General features: G+C 39.8%; 1 protein-coding gene across 2 annotated transcripts in view; it reads right to left on the reverse strand.

Annotated features, from left to right (window-relative positions):
- dhrs11a (dehydrogenase/reductase 11a) overlaps nt 1–16,768 on the reverse strand; it is a 107,389-nt gene that overhangs the window by 59,248 nt on the left and 31,373 nt on the right. Inside the window, exons 3-4 of one of the 2 annotated variants that reach the window (XM_072242884.1) lie at nt 7,997–8,091; nt 4,180–4,309 (exon numbers count right to left, since the gene is read on the reverse strand). In XM_072242884.1, the coding sequence (XP_072098985.1) occupies nt 4,180–4,309; nt 7,997–8,091 (225 nt within the window). The remainder of the gene's footprint in view (nt 1–4,179; nt 4,310–7,996; nt 8,092–16,768) is intronic. The other variant, XM_072242885.1, reaches the window with a different exon arrangement.

Consider the following 16,768-nt stretch of genomic DNA (forward strand, 5'->3'; position numbering starts at 1 on the left):
TCCAGGTACATGTTCCTCTTTTATCCCTAATCAGTCCGTCCTTCAATTTAGTCATCCTCCTGTTCCTCATGTATATGTAGAATGCCTTGAAGTTTTCCTAATCCTACTCACATAACTTTCCCATGACCCCTTTTACCTCTCCTAAAACCATTCTTAAGCTCTTTCTTGGCCACCTTGTAACTCTCTAAAGCCCTATCTAATCTTTGCTTCTTACACCTTAAGTATGGTTCTTTCTTCCTCTTGATGAGATGTTCCATATCTCTCATCAATCATGATTCCTTCACCTTAATATCCTTTATCTGCCTCAATGGGACAAAAATATCTAGAACACCATGCAAGTGCTCTCTGATCAACTTACACATTTCCGTTGTGCATTTCCCCAAGTACACCTGCTCCCAAATTCCTGCAGAATAGCATAATTTGCCCTCCCCAAAAAAACACTTCCCCATACAGTCTGCTCTTATTCCAGTTCAGGGCAATGCTGAAGGTCATGGAGGTGTTGTCACCGTCTCCAAAATGCTCACCCACCAAGAGATCTGACACCTGACCAAATTCACAGCCTAGCACTAGATCTAGTACGGCCTTTCCTCGAGTTGGCCTGTCTACATATTGTGTCGGGAGTCCTTCCTGAGCACACCTAACAAATTCTGCCCAAAGGAGGTGCTAATCAATATTACGAAAGTTAAAATTACTTATGACAACAACCCTGTTATTTTTGCACCTTTCAAAAATATGCCTCCCAATCTGCACCTCTGTCTGCTGCTGTGGGGGGGGGGGGGGCGCTCTATAGAGTACTCCCAAATAGAGTGATTGCTCCCTTTCTGTTTCCACCTTCCACCCACATTGACTCGGTAAATGATCCCCCCACAACGTCCCCCCTTTCCACAGCTTTAATACCATCTGATTAGCACTGCCACTTCTCCACCTCTTTTACCTCCCTCCCTCTCCTCTTGGAACAAAGGCATTCCTGCCCTTGTGACAGCCAAGACTCTGTAACATCCACAATGTTCCATGCACAAACCCCTGCTCTAAGTTCATCAGCCTTGTTCCTGAAACTTCTCACATTAAAATAGACACATTTCAACCCATCTAACTGTCTGCAATTCTGCCCTATCTGCTGCCTAACCTTCCCCACAGTCTCTACATGTTGTATCAACCTTTACACCAACTGCCCCATCGTCTGACCTTTCACTCATGTTCCCCTCTTCCTGCCAGACTGGCTTAGCCCTCCCCAACAGCTCTAATAAACCTACCTGAAAGGATATTGGTTCCTTTTGCACAGGTCATACCTTCTCGAGAAGAGACCTCAAAGATCCACAAGTCTGAAACCATGCCCCCTGCACAACTTTTCAGCCACACATTCAACTGCCAAGTTCTAACCCTCACTGGTGCGTGGCACAAGCAGCAATCCAGAGATTACCACCCTTGAGGGCCTGCTTTTCAGCTTCCTACATTTGTTCCTCAGGACCTCATCCCTATTTCTACCTATGTTGTTGGTACCAATATGTAGCACGATTTGTGGCTGCTCCCCCTCCCTCTTAAGAATGCTGAGGACTCAATCTGACCCTGGCACCCAGAAGGCAAAATACCATTTGAGAGCCTTTTTTGCATCTACAATATCTCCTATCTGTTCTAACCATTGAATCTCCTATCACCACTGCTCTCCTCTTTTCCCCTACCCTTTTGAGCCACAAAGCCATACTCAGTGCCTGGCCACTGTGGCTTTCAAGTGGTAGGCTGTCCCCCACCCCATCCCCAACAGCATCCAAAGTGGTATACTTGTTATTTAAGGGAATGGACCAGGGTTATTCAGCACTGTCTGGCTATTCCCTTTCACTCTGCTGAGCTATCTGCCTCCTGCAACTTAAGCGTGACTATATCCCTGTAGCTTCTATCAGTCAACTGCTCCTTCTCCAGAATGAGCCAGAGGTCAGTCATCCAGCTCTAGTTCCCCAACACAGCCTGTAAGGAGCTGCACCTAGATGTACTTCTTGCAGATGTAGCAATCAGACTGGAGGTCTCCCAGATCTCCCACATCTTGTAGGAGTACACCACTAACCGCAGATCCATTGTTCCTACTCTAGCTAGGTACTAATAAGGAGGGAAAGAGAAACTTGACAGAAAACTCATCCTAGTCTCAGTCTCTTCTTATCGAAACTTCTTGGCGCAAAGCCTCAGCTCGTCACTCTAACCTTTTCCCATTTATGCTTTGGGAGCTCCTACGATGGCTGCTCCACTTAAACTGAACTTTTTATTGGCCCTGCCAATTGCTTTATAACCCAAGAGATCTCTAGCTCTTTAGAAAGTCCCTATAGGTCCCATTTGCTTTTTAAAATCTGGCTCTAAACTCCACGTTATTACAGAACTTCTATTTACACAGTCATTCACATTCTAAGATGATTCATGGCACTGGAATCAGATCAAAAAATGCTTCCTCACCCAATAAATATTTCCAGCAGTTATATGGTTTTATTACAAGAACAAAGTGGATGCTGTAACAAAGTAACCACTAGACTTCCCTTTGCTTTTAAGAAAAAGATCTTGCAACTAGCAGTTGTCCCCTTGTGTCCTAAAGAAGTTGTCCTAAAAACGAGCTGGCAGCCACAAGCAAGAATCCACATTCATCACTGAAAATATGAGCAGCTTTTGGAAAGTGATGCAAAAAGGCTTCCCACTGCGATCTGTGGTAAGGATTTCCAGGCCACCTGGTTATACCAGGTTGCATTCTGAATTATTGGGCCAGGTATCACACTTCATTAATGACAGGCCTGCAGCATTGTACTGCAAACCAGGAAGCAAAGGAGAGGATTTAAATCCTTTGAATCGTGCTACACATTTGAATTTGAAAGGAGCTCAATATTGACTGGGATAATGTTGACAGCAAAATGAGTGGCAAGCCATTCACAGCAATGGAATCAAGCAAGCTTGGTGGACGTGGAGAAAGCAATCTTGCTCCTCATGGACTATACGCAGTACCTAATTATACCTGACTGATAGATACAACACTCAGTGCCTTCATTAAGATAACAGAGAGAGCCTGTGGTATGTTGAATTACCAAGTGAACAAGTACTTTGGGGTACTGCGAGTCTGTGTCTTTGCTGCACGCTTGAGTGCTCAGTGGGGAGGGGGTCGATGCTTTTTTTGCTGGTGGGGGGGGTCGTTGCCTTGCTGCTGCTTATGTGTGAGGGGGAAGCTTGGGGGGGGAGAGCTTTGGGGTTCTAACATTTTAACTGTCATTCATTCTTTGGGGCACTCCTCTGTTTTTGTCGATGTTTGCGAAGAAAAAGAATTTCGGGATGTATATCGTGTACATTTCTCTGAAATTAAATATTCTTATTGAATTGAAACTTATTGAATACCAAAGCCCTGGAAAATATGGCTTTAAAAAAAAACACAATAATGGAAGGAAGCTGCATCAAAGCTTTTTAGGTTGGTTGACACCTCAAGAAATGACTGACCACCTCCATCAAAACCAAATTGGAAATTTTGCCAGATGTTAATTCCTACCCATACTCATCCCGTATGTCCTTGGCAGATGTCGGATCAAACAACTGCTGTACTTTTTCCCAGAACTTGAACAAACTGAGAACCAATATGTTACTGTGCATTAACCTAAATTTAATCTTTATTTCTCCCCATAAGCACAGATCTTTCATCAGAAGTATCTCAATAAATGTCAAGAACATTAATGGAATAGTTTAGCTGTACAAGATTTGAGGTCAAGTTTAATTCCTACCAGTATATAAACTGTGAACTTAAATGTGTTTACTTATCACTGCAACAAAGCAACCTGACCTGTTAAATATACTGACTCATTTAACTAAATGAGTCATATAAAGGAAGGAGGTCTAAAATACAAACCAAAACATGTTGGAAATACTTACTATGTTATGTGGCATCCGAGGAGAGAAAACTAGAACACATCCACACTGCATGTCTTAACCACATGGGGCACCGCAGTATAAAATCAATCCAGTCTTCACCTGACAGCCATCCTTCACGATTCGGCAGTGGAAAACAATAAATGCAGCCCTAGCTGCTTTTTCACCCTTCTACTTAGGAGGTGCTAATGCCAGTTTCAGAGTCCATCTACATTTCTATAAAATGGCAACACTTTTGAAACTAAACACCTTCACAATGACCCATCAAAATATGTCTCAGTTCATTAAACTTCTTACCGTAGCCCTTATGTGCGTCTTGTTTTCTTGGAGCTCTTGCCTTAAACCCTCAGTGAGGGCAGTTACAGCATACTTTGTAGCAGCATAGAAATGTACAGCCGAGTTTGGCACTATTCGGTGGCCACTCATACTAAAATGGCAGAAGAGGGGAGAAGAGGTTGCATAAGATCTGCTGCAGCAGAAATCACTAAATAAAGCACAACAAATAATCAGGGCCTAAGAGAAATATACATACCTAAACAGGTCACCTGTACAAATATGGCTTTATTCCATGGAATGTAACATGTGTAAATGAGAATGGGCACGATTAATTTTAAAAAGAAAACCAGCTGATCCATGAACGTCTTCAGAAGAGTTACTTTCCTATAATATGCGAATGTCTTTCTGAAAAGTTTTAAAAATGATAAAGCAAAGCGTGATTTGCTACATGACCAACAAGAGTCTTTAAAGGTATCCAAAAAGGAGTCCAAGATTTCACTTTGGCAGATGCTTTAAGTTTTATCCACAACAGTAGGAAACAACGCCAAAGTCAACTGATGCAGGTAATCTAGCAACAGTAATGTGGCACTGGGAACAGAACTACAATGATAACAATGACATTTTGCACAGACTTGATTGGGGATTATATTGACATTTCCTCAGTCCACCTGGTTAGTTTCCAGAAATCCTTATAAAACCGTTGTGGTTTCTTGATAGCAGATGTGTCAGCTTATGTTTGTTAGTTCTACAGCAAGTGTGAGCTCTGGACTGAATTTTATAACTACAGGCGTTTGGCAGTCTGACCATCTCAAATACAAATATCACTTTGGCACCAATAACCTTGGACACTAAATTACAGCACGATTTCACAATGGGCAATTTCCTCATGAAAAGGTGCAGTTAAAACAACTGACGGACTTACCAGGGTTTCACTGGGTTTGCTCAGCTTTTCCATATGAATATTAAAATAACATTAAAACTCAAAATTATCAATCATGAATTATATTTTTGGGTAGTCTTCTGCAGAAAGATTTATTTTTTAAAAAAGTCCCATCTTGATGCACAGATCCAACTGCTCAATTCTTCCATTCCAATCACAGATCCAGGCAAAAGATCACAACTTCATACATGAGTAGCCACATTTGTTGCTCAGTTATTTTTTTCATATAACCAAGAGAGAAAGAGAGCAGCCTACACAACAACAACTAGAAATACACATTACATCAAGGTGTTTTTAAATAAGAAAGGTACAAAGAAGTAAGACTCCTCTTGGAAGTGAAGAGTAGAAGCAGTTCACAATGTATGATGAGAGAGTGAAAAGCTTCGGAAGTTCATTTGCTCAGTTAAAAGACTTACAAAATCTGTTATGAAATGGATCAATGTAATCATTCACAGCAACAATGAGTGTGGACTTCCGCTCCTTGATACGTTACAATGTCAGGATGAAACACAGCACTTCGAGACTTCAACAGCAGCTGACCTTCCCCATTGGGTAAAGGCACTTAATTTTACTGCTCATAGCCACAGGTCTTGGAAATACCATTGGCAGTAAAACACCTTGTGTGGAATATACACACTTGTCTTTGAAGGTTAAAAGAAAGTGTAATTATTGTACTGGTTCGACACGTACAGAAGTATTATTCATTTCTCATCTCTGACTGCAGAGGACTTCAACCTAATTAATAATTATCCAAGAAAAACTAGGTGAAATCTTTGAAGAATTTGTGGTTGACAAGTACTTCAATTCTCATTCAGAAACCTGAATAAAAGGTTGACACAATTTTTTTTAACCTCACTACAAAGTACCAGGACCCCATCCACCATCATTCTCTTTTTACCCGATTGAACTCAATTATATCAGTTAATTCATCTTAGCCCCTTGCATTGGAGCTATGAGGCCCGAGGGTTTGGAGTTGCTCAATGCAATGAATTGGATTCTAACACTGCACAAAGTTTCCGTTGTTTTGAGCTGAAGGTTTTAGCTGATTTTTAAAAAAAAACAGAAAAATACTGCAGCATTAATAACATCTTCAAGACATTGGTGGGCATGCTACCAGATATCTTATGCTCACTTAAATGCATTCTTGCCTGACAGAAACAAAAAATATGTTTGTGCTTTACCCAAATGAACAAGAATTCAACATTAATCGACTTTTATGGCAGAGATGTATTAACATGATAAAAGAGATCCAAGATTTATTTTTACTAATTGCTATACTTTACTGAAATTGACTTTTTTTAAAGTTAACTTTTTATCAGGGTAAAAAAAAAACGATTAGTTAATTGGGCCACCGGCTAATAGGAAAGCTGTGTATTTGGGACAACTCTTTACTCTTAAAGAACAAAAACTAATCAAGTAAACAGCTGGGATTCCCTACATTTATTTGGGACACCATGCCTCCTTATTTGAACAGTAGACTGTTGCCTGACAGCTTCTAACCAGCATCAGTCATATGTACCTGTGTGCCCGTTAAGGCCCAAAACTGAGCTTAGAGCAAACAGTTTTTAAACAGTGTCAGTTGCGTGTGTTTCTGTTTTTAAAAAAAGTGACTTTTGACACTGCTAGTAGACACGAAGTAAGCAGCAAGACAATTCAGAGCTATTTTGCTCATTGCTGTTTCAAGCATACAGGCTTGGAGATGCCAAAAACAGCTAGGGGTGAAAATGAAACTATTTCACTACTTCAACAAGTTAGGAACTATAAAGGATTTGAAGGTATTGACAATCATTTTGAATGTTACAATGAAAATGAAGATTTGGAAGATACAGTCATCAGTAGCATTGTATGAAGGCAGTCCATTATCTGCACTAGCTGATCTTGTTCATTTATAGTCAATCAAAAGAACATGGCAGCATACAGTGGATGAACTTCTTCATCAAAATCTATTAGGAACTAACATAATTTTATAGTACTGTAGTAGTATTGTTAGTGTTCTAATTTGTTCTGCATTTCATTTAAATACATAATTTGTTACTTGGTTAAATGATAGTTCGTCTTTTTTTTAATACCTTTATAGCTATGGTTAATTGGGGCAGCCACTTAATTGAGCCAAAATGTACTCTTCCCAATTAATCGGAATCTACTGTATTTAAAAACCACTTAATTAGTCACTACCATTTAACCATTATAGATGTAATTAGACTATTTCCATAGCAACTGCCAACAATTAATAGCGAGTTGATGCTTGAATAGATAATAATGGATTGAAGTAAAAGGACTAGACAGCCATGAATTAGAGTGCTGATATTTGGATTGTTAACATTACTTTGAAATACCCCTCTGTTAGCCATTTGGATGCCATCTTCCTTCCTTTTTCTAATAAAACTAACCATTGATGTTTCCCCTTAAACTTTTACACAAGTAGTCCCAAATAAAAACACCCATTAGATAAACTGAGTCCTAGTAGTGTACGTTAGCTGCTATTTATTCAAACTGGCACAAAATTGTAAGGCACTTCTAATTAGAAAACACAGATGTTTAACTTTACACTGATGGACAATGTTATTATTCATTCCAATAAATATGAAAAGCTATTCCAAAATCCTCAAGTAAGATGAATTAAAAATACCAAAGGTCAAAACTATATAGCTGCGGCAGCTTCAATCAGGAGTTAGTTTGGACCAAATAATTATTTAGCTATGCTTGGCTTCCATACTCAAAAATATTCTAACATTCTGGAAAGGTGGCATTTTTCCTAGAATTCCTTCAATGTTAAAGGTTTGAATTTGGACTGCTGATTTAGACAGATTTAATCCCTGAACTAGGATGCATGATTGCTTGAAAATAAAAGGAACATAAATTGTAATTTTTCCATACAAAATATTCAAATTCCCCTACCTATTAATATTTATGATGTGTCCATCATCAATATTCCGCTCTTTCATTGACTGGTAGGCCTCTCGGGTACAGATAGCCATTGCTATCACATTAACCTGAAACAAAGTAGAGATATGAGTTAATCACCTTTTAGAGGGACTATCAGGCAGAAAAATTTGAATAAAATCCAGTTTTGAAATCCATTCACAAAGCTTCAACTAATTCCAAATCTTTTTCATGAAAGTGAATACTTTGGGTTCCAGTATCATTACAATCATGACTAGGGTTACGTGCTGCCCCCAGAACGTCTTCAGATAGTGTAGTTTGCAAATGCAAATGACACATTTCACTGTATGTTTCAGCACATGATTAAGAAATACAGTAAATCTAAAATATTGATTATGAAATCATGCCGCAAAGTACCCTGACTGTTTGACACAAGACAGTCAGCTCTTAAGCCTTAATACTAAAATAAAATTTAGGAACTATTCCGATTTTGAGAATTGAATGCACTCGACCTGTCTACACAGACCCTACCATCCTGGCTATGGCACTTGAGAACTGTGCTCTAGAACTAGCTACACTCTTAACAGAACTGCACCTGCTAGAGTGTGTAGTTATGCCCTGTCTACAAAAACAACTAAAATGGAATCAGCCAGTTTAAGCTATTGTTGAAATGAAGTGATGAAAGGAATTAGCTACAGTGCTATCAGTATATTTACTCAATATATCCTGTTTGCTCATCTTCACTTTGATTTTATTTACAGCTATTCATTCCACAACTACTGAAAGCCTTGGGCCAAACAAGACTCAAAATCTAGTGTTGAGGAAGAAGTGACAGCCATAGATACCAAAGGCAGCACGCAACCCAGTACAACTTAAAGGTGCCTTGCAGAACTGGTTTGTGACAACAAGGTGTCCAGTGACTTAAGTCATACCTGGCACAGTTGTTGTAACCCTTCATTAAATTGCCAAATTTGAAGTAATAGGCCAATTACAGCTTTTTTAATGAATTGTATTATATAGATTTTGATAACTGATACAGCTTTATTATACACTGAAACCATGGCAACAGAAGCTTTCAGAAAAATATTCCTCCCAGAGTTGCTGTGCAGTGAACTGGAATTAAACAAACTGATTATTAATCTGTGCATATTTTATTCATTGCAGCTGAAAGAATTCAGATTCCAGCGTCCCTTGAAATTGATACTTCCAGTTTTGTAAACAGAATATAGTTGTTTACAACTAGAATTTTATTCTTCCTATCTAATTTGCTTTAAGTCCCATGCCCTTAGAATGAAGCTCTGGGCCAACAAAATTCTTTAGAATGTTGTACGCCAAGAATAAAAGAAACTGAAGCAGGCCACCATTTAAGTCCTTGAACCTGCTCTGCCATTCATTAAGGCCGATCTCAACACCATTTACCAATCCTATCCCAATATCACAAGGTCCTAATACAAAGTAGAAACAATTTTTAAAATTTTAACAGCAGAAAACAGATCACACTCACTACCTCACAGACCACAGAGTCCATGCCATACTTCAGAAAAGCAGTCTCTTCAATACTATTCTAATCTACTTCTGTTTAATTTCCCCTCTACCCCTGAAACTTACTGTCTCACATTGCCAAGAACTCCCCAATGATTGTTTCACCCATTATGGAATGACTTAAAAACAGCAGAATAAACAAGGAAGAAATCTTTGGGACGTGGGAGGAAGATGAAGTACCCGGCAGAAACAAGCAGCTATGGAAAGATACAAGTCCACAGGGACAGTAAAGTCAGGTCAAGATCAGACCTAGGTTCCTGAAGCTACTACATAACTGGCCTGTTCTGCTTTTATTATGGCTTTGCATTAGTCACAGGAGGTTATTTTAGAATCTTTCCTAAAGTAAAAACAACTCACTGAAGTACATAATTACAAAGTGGGATACAATGGGCCTAATCTTATTCGTCCAGTCTCCCAACAGCCTTACTTGGGAGGCACAGTGGCAGTCCAACACTTTACGGTTAGCACAACACTTCATGGCACCAGATGTAAAATCGACTGAAGTTCAATTCCCACTGCTGTGTGCAAGGCATTTGTACCTTCTCCCTGGGACTGCATGGGTTTCCTCCAGATGCCCCCTTTCTTCCCACATTCCAAAGACGTACAGGTTAGGGTTAGTAAGTTGTGGGCATACTATGTTGGTGCCAAAAGCATGGCGTAACTTGCAGGCTGCCCCCAGCACATCCTCAGCTACGTTGGTCGTCGACGCAAACAAGGCTTTTCACTGTACGTTCTGATGCTTCAATGTGTACGTGACAAATAACGATAATCTTTATCTCATCTCTTTACTTCTTTGGACAGGTTGCTTCCTATCTCACTGGCTCTCTGCATCCCAAAGAGCAGCAGCATGGCCAAGGCAGATAAAGAAGGTCTTGGCCATCAATGTGAAGAGATCCAACTCCAAAGCCTTTATAGTCAACACAGCTGGGTACAATGCTGTGCCTTCTGTAGAAGCCTGCATTATATTTTAATAGTTTTCACAATGTTACAAATGTTCTCACAATAGTTTTCGCAGATTTACTTAACTACCAACACTAGCTAAAATCTTTAAACTTAAAAAATAAAAATACATTAAAACTAATTATTAAATAAATTGATACAGAATTGATTTTGTGCATAAAGTAATTTGCCTTCAGATGTCTGCTGAATCATTATCCTACCATCCCCATTCAACTGAACGTGGTGTTAGACCCTGCACCAGTCAGACCTAGTGCAAGGCACAGGGGGTGATTTCCCAGCATAAGGCAGAGCATTTCAGCAACACTAAAGTCAACTCTGGACTCTACAAAGAGCCAAGTGAAGTTACAGAGAATTTGATCATCTGAATTATTCAGTAAATTCCTAACATCCACAGGTGACTTATATCCAAGGATTACAGAATTTGTAAGTGGTTTCAGTGGCCGAACACAGAGGGTTTCATTGGTTAGGTAGCTCTTGTTTGAACTGTGTTTAGTATGTGTTAGTAATCTGGTTTCAAGACCATAAACACATTTGAAACAAAGATGAACAAGCCCTTGAGCATGAGAAAGTCTGGCACTGAGACAAACTGGACTCTCCTTGAAAAAGGACAATCAGCAGTCAGCAGGTGAAATCAAATAATCTCAGAAACACCTGCCTAACACACTTTAGTGTCAACTACGACAAGCATCGTAAATTATGTCCTTTAAGTTGTGAACACCCATCTTAAATCTGTCACTTTCCAAAATGGTTCCATTTGTTATCTGGTATCTCAATCTGACATCCAATCGCAAATTTGAGGAAACTTTGCTACTGAAGTACAAGATCTGTAAATTATCACTTTTGCAGAGAGTCAATGAAATGAAAATGTTGGACATGTTTAGTAAAGCCCAAGGGCAAATTGGAAATGATGACTGTATTTGATGTAGTGCTTTTTTTGGCCCAATTCACGGTAACTGCTGCTCTGTTTCAACACGCAGACTTTCGTTACCCTATAATGAAATGGGGGAGATCTTAAATAGGTTTTTTGCGTCTGTATTTACTAAGGAAACTGGCATGAAGTCTATGGAATTGAGGGAATCAAGCAGTGAGATCATGGAAACTGTACAGATTGAAAAGGAGGAGGTGCTTGCTGTCTTGAGGAAAATTAAAGTGAATAAATCCCCGGAACCTGACAGAGTGTTCCCTCGGACCTTGAAGGAGACTAGTGTTGAAATTGCTGGGGCCCTGGCAGAAATATTTAAAATGTCGCTGTCTACGGGTGAGGTGCCGGAGGATTGAAGAGTGGCTCATGTTGTTCCGTTGTTTAAAAAAGGATCGAAAAGTAATCCAGGAAATTATAGGCCGGTGAGTTTAACGTTGGTAGTAGGTAAGTTATTGGAGGGAGTACTAAGAGACAGAATCTACAAGCATTTGGATAGACAGGGACTTATTAGGGAGAGTCAACATGGCTTTGTGCGTGGTAGGTCATGCTTGACCAATCTATTGGAGTTTTTCGAGGAGGTTACCAGGAAAGTGGATGAAGGGAAGGCAGTGGATATTGTCTACATGGATTTCAGTAAGGCCTTTGACAAGGTCCCGCATGGGAGGTTAGTTAGGAAAATTCAGTCGCTAGGTATACATGGAGAGGTGGTAAATTGGATTAGACATTGGCTCAATGGAAGAAGCCAAAGAGTGGTGGCAGAGAATTGCTTCTCTGAGTGGAGGTCTGTGACTAGTGGTGTGCCACAGGGATCAGTGCTGGGTCCATTGTTATTTGTCATCTATATCAATGATCTGGATGATAATGTGGTAAATTGGATCAGCAAATTTGCTGATGATACAAAGGTTGGAGGTGTAGTAGACAGTGAGGAAGGTTTTCAGAGCCTGCAGAGGGACTTGGACCAGCTGGAAAAATGGGCTGAAAAATGGCAGATGGAGTTTAATACAGACAAGTGTGAGGTATTGCACGTTGGAAGGACAAACCAAGGTAGAACATACAGGGTTAATGGTAAGGCACTGAGGAGTGCAGTAGAACAGAGGGATCTGGGAATACAGATACAAAATTCCCTAAAAGTGGTGTCACAAGTAGATAGGGTCATAAAGAGAGCTTTTGGTACATTGGCCTTTATTAATCAAAGTATTGAGTATAAGAGCTGGAATGTTATGATGAAGTTGTATAAGGCATTGGTGAGGCCGAATCTGGAGTATTGTGTTCAGTTTTGGTCACCAAGTTACAGGAAGGATATAAATAAGGTTGAAAGAGTGCAGAGAAGGTTTACAAGGACGTTGCCAGGACTTGGGAAACTCAGTTACAGAGAAAGGTTGAATAGGTTAGGACTTTATTCCCTGGAGCGTAGAAGAATGAGGGGAGATTTGATAGAGGTATATAAAATTATGATGGGTATAGATAGAGTGAATGCAAGCAGGCTTTTTCCACTGAGGCAACAAGGGGAGAAAAAAACCAGAGGACATGGGTTAAGGGTGAGGGGGGAAAAGTTTAAAGGGAACATTAGGGGGGGCTTCTTCACACAGAGAGTGGTGGGAGTATGGAATGAGCTGCCAGATGAGGTGGTAAATGCGGGTTCTTTTTTAACATTTAAGAATAAATTGCACAGATACATGGATGGGAGGTGTATGGAGGGATATGGTCCATGTGCAGGTCAGTGGGACTAGGCAGAAAATGGTTCGGCACAGCCAAGAAGGGCCAAAAGGCCTGTTTCTGTGCTGTGGTTTCTATGATTTCTATGGTTTCTATAACATTGGAATAAATCCAGTTACAGGCACAATATACGTAGGGTAATTTACGATTTTTTTTGGCATTGCTCAATATAATATAAATGTAATTATTTAGAAAGCAGTACAGCAAAAGTATCCACGTAACACTGGACTACAGTACTTCCTAACCTGGACAAAACAACATCATAAGGAATATTCTGCTTAATTACAGCTGTTTGGTGACAGGAGTTCACTTTTTTTACTACTGATTTAAGGATTACTACATTAGCATCAATGCACTGTGTCTGCTTTTCAAAATAACCTGCAGGACAAATTATTAATATATTTTACTGCACTTATACAGGAGAAATGAAAGAGTTAGAGTTAAGGTTTAAGCAAAATATTAAAACCCCTGAAATGGAAGCAGCTGCACACTCTATAACCGATCACAACATCAAACTTTCCAATTTATCCCCAGCTCCTGTATTTCAACGTGCCCACAATAGTCAGCTCCGTCATGGGCACCAGCCTCCATGAGTATCCAGGACATCTTCAAGGAGCCATGCCTTGAAAAAGTGGTGAGGACCCTCCCCAACCCATCACCCAGGACATGCCTCTTCCCATTACTACCATCAGGAAAGATGCACAGAAGCCTGAAGGCACATACTCAATGACACAGGAACAGCTTCTTCCCTTCTGCCATCCAATTTCTGAAGGGACATTGAAACCATGAACACTACCTCATTATTTTTAAATTTTTTTTCACTACTTACTTAATTTAACTATTTAATATATATATTTATGTTGCAATCGTTTTTTTCTATTATGTATTGTGTTGTGCTGCTGCTGCAAAGTTAGCAAATTCCACGACATATACAGTTATATTAATCCTGATTCTAATACTTTCTACTTACGTACGTAGAGGTAATAAGGCCTGGTACATCTGACAATCTGTAAAAGTCATGCAAAAACCGTCCTTGGCAAACGGTGTCTGAAGCTTACTTTACACCTCAAATGACTTCCTGATTTGTTGTGCTATTCTGGAAATATCAAGAGGCATGAAAATATTCATTATACCAATAGACACTGTTGCTATATACTCTTCCAGGTGTCTTGGGGTTAATGCATATGCAGCACATCACAGCCACTGCCTCATTCTGCAACTGTCAAGAAGTATATCGAAGTCCTCAGGGTACAGTTTGGTACTTTGGAGTCATTTTTCTGTGTAGGTTGATTGAGTTGCCTTTCCACTTAAAATAGGTTTATCATGTTTATTCATGAATTGCAATTCCTGTCTGGTAATTCAATGCAATGAAAATCCATCAGAAATCCCATTCTCCCGTCATGCTTGGCTTCACAATAAAAAAATGTTGCACTGTCTGAAGGAAGCTGGGTACATGGGAGATACTCATCACAATTGTAGTTATTAAGACAATGTGACAAGAAATAACAAGGAACTCACTTGAATATCCAAATGTGACCGAATCTACAGTTTTAATACAAATGTGAAATACGCTTGGCGCTGTTATACAGTGCTTAGCCAAGAAATTCTGCATCATTTCAGCACAACAGCAGCCAAAAGCCAGATTCAAATTCAAATTCCAAAGCCAGTTGACCCTTTTTAAATGGACTTGCACATTTCACACAGGCTTAAAGCAGAAGGAAAAAGAAACTGACAGAAAAAATTGCCTAATTATGCATTACTAAGTAAGGTCTTACATACAAACGTTTGTAGTTAATGGAGCAATGAAAAGCAATTTCCAATGTCTGGTCCCAAACTCTACTTAGTGATACACATGCAGGTGTACAAATGCAAGCCACATTAGGCTGTCTGATACAATATGCAAAATATTAGTATTGCATTTATTCCAAAATAAAAGTCCTCATAGAATACTTTAAACAGTAGTTAATTTTGACTGATAAGAAGGAAGAACAACACTTGTAAGTGATGACATAACATAATAAATAATGTTTTTTGAGTCCATGCAAGAGGCACTTGATAATCAGTGCCTCTTCCAAGGGAAGGTGGTAGCAACTGAAATAAAAGCTAAACAGCGGAAGACGAGGAAGAGGATGAGCAGGGTAGCAACTACCTTTAGTGTGCTTGGTTTCATTAGATCGCAGGTTGGAATGGGATACAGAAGGTCGGTGGCAAAAAAGACAGAACACAGAATCGTACAAGACAGGAACAGGTCCTTCTGTCCACCCTGTTTGTACAGATCAGGATGGGAATTTAAATTACATCCATCTGCCCACACGTGCCTGCGAGTTTTGACATGAACACTTTAATGAAATCATCCCAATTTTGATGGCCAAGTGACACACACAAATTTCCACCTATCCTCTGCCAATGGATTGCATGTGGGTCAGAAGGTAAAACACAAATTGGCTGAAAATAGCTTGCTTTCATCTACCTGGTTAAATCTCAACTTAGTGGAATGAGGAAATGCATACTGCATAGAACATTGAACAGTACAGTCCGGTAACAGGCCAGTCAGTTCCAATGTTGTGCCAAATACCTTCCAGTTAGTTGCATTGTAATTACTATTCAAAAACCCTGACTGGTAAAACAAATTTACAGAAACAGCAATGAAGAACCCCATATCTGTGTGTGACGGTATTCCTGGGTTTCCACCTGGGATTTACAAGACTGACAGGAGTGAAAACCGAAAGAAAGCCCTGAGCACCACTGAAATCAAGACCAAGTTGGTTTTTGGAATGTTCATGAGGGTTATATCTTTGTTTGCAAACAGACTGGCCACTGGGCTCGAAGTTGCCCTCAGGCCAAGGCAACTTTGATAGCAGTTTCTGCCTCCATCGCCACCAGCACCATACACAGTTTACTTTAAATAATCGGTCCCCAAACTGTGCTTAAGAACTTAAATGATTTTCATTCTGCCCATTGTAAAATGCCGCCTGATGCAAGCCCAAATATAATTTTTCTTTGACGGCTTTTCCTCCTGACCTGATACTGAAAAGAGCTAGTGGAACTATTTTGGTGGATATGCCGTATGTGTATGTCACATACTGTAACAGTTGAGGCGGCTCAGCTACCTTCTCTCCTGTTCTGCTCAAGCAGCTGAACATTTTTGCCTTAATAAAAGCTGGAACCGTTGCAGCCAGTGCACTGAATCTTGTTATGCCTTAGCAGCAGCACACAATGGACAATTAAGGAAATTACACGGGTTTCTCACCTCTTCAGAACTCCAGTAAATACGGTGAACTAACTATGAACCTTTTCCTGCTTTTTAATTACTTACTACAATCTATGTGACTCAGACTAACGGGAAGGATGAAATAACTGGAGGGGACAAACAAGCTGTCTCTGTTGCTGAAGCAGCACCAGCAGATCTTTATGGCCACAGAGCACCCCAGTGTGATCAGGCTGCCAATACTTTCCAAATTAACTAACAAAATTACAGAGTGATCTGTCAAAGGCTGAACAGACTTTATGGACTAAAGCACACTATGTGCAAGACTATAAAAGATGATGGATATAATCTAAAATGAGAGATTCTCAACCATAGCAAGAAAAGTAACAGCAACTATATGATTTGCCAGAGACACAATCTCAAAAGACACTGCCAGTAT

This window comes from Mobula birostris, chromosome 25 (genome assembly GCF_030028105.1).
Source record: "Mobula birostris isolate sMobBir1 chromosome 25, sMobBir1.hap1, whole genome shotgun sequence".
NCBI lineage: Eukaryota > Metazoa > Chordata > Chondrichthyes > Myliobatiformes > Myliobatidae > Mobula > Mobula birostris.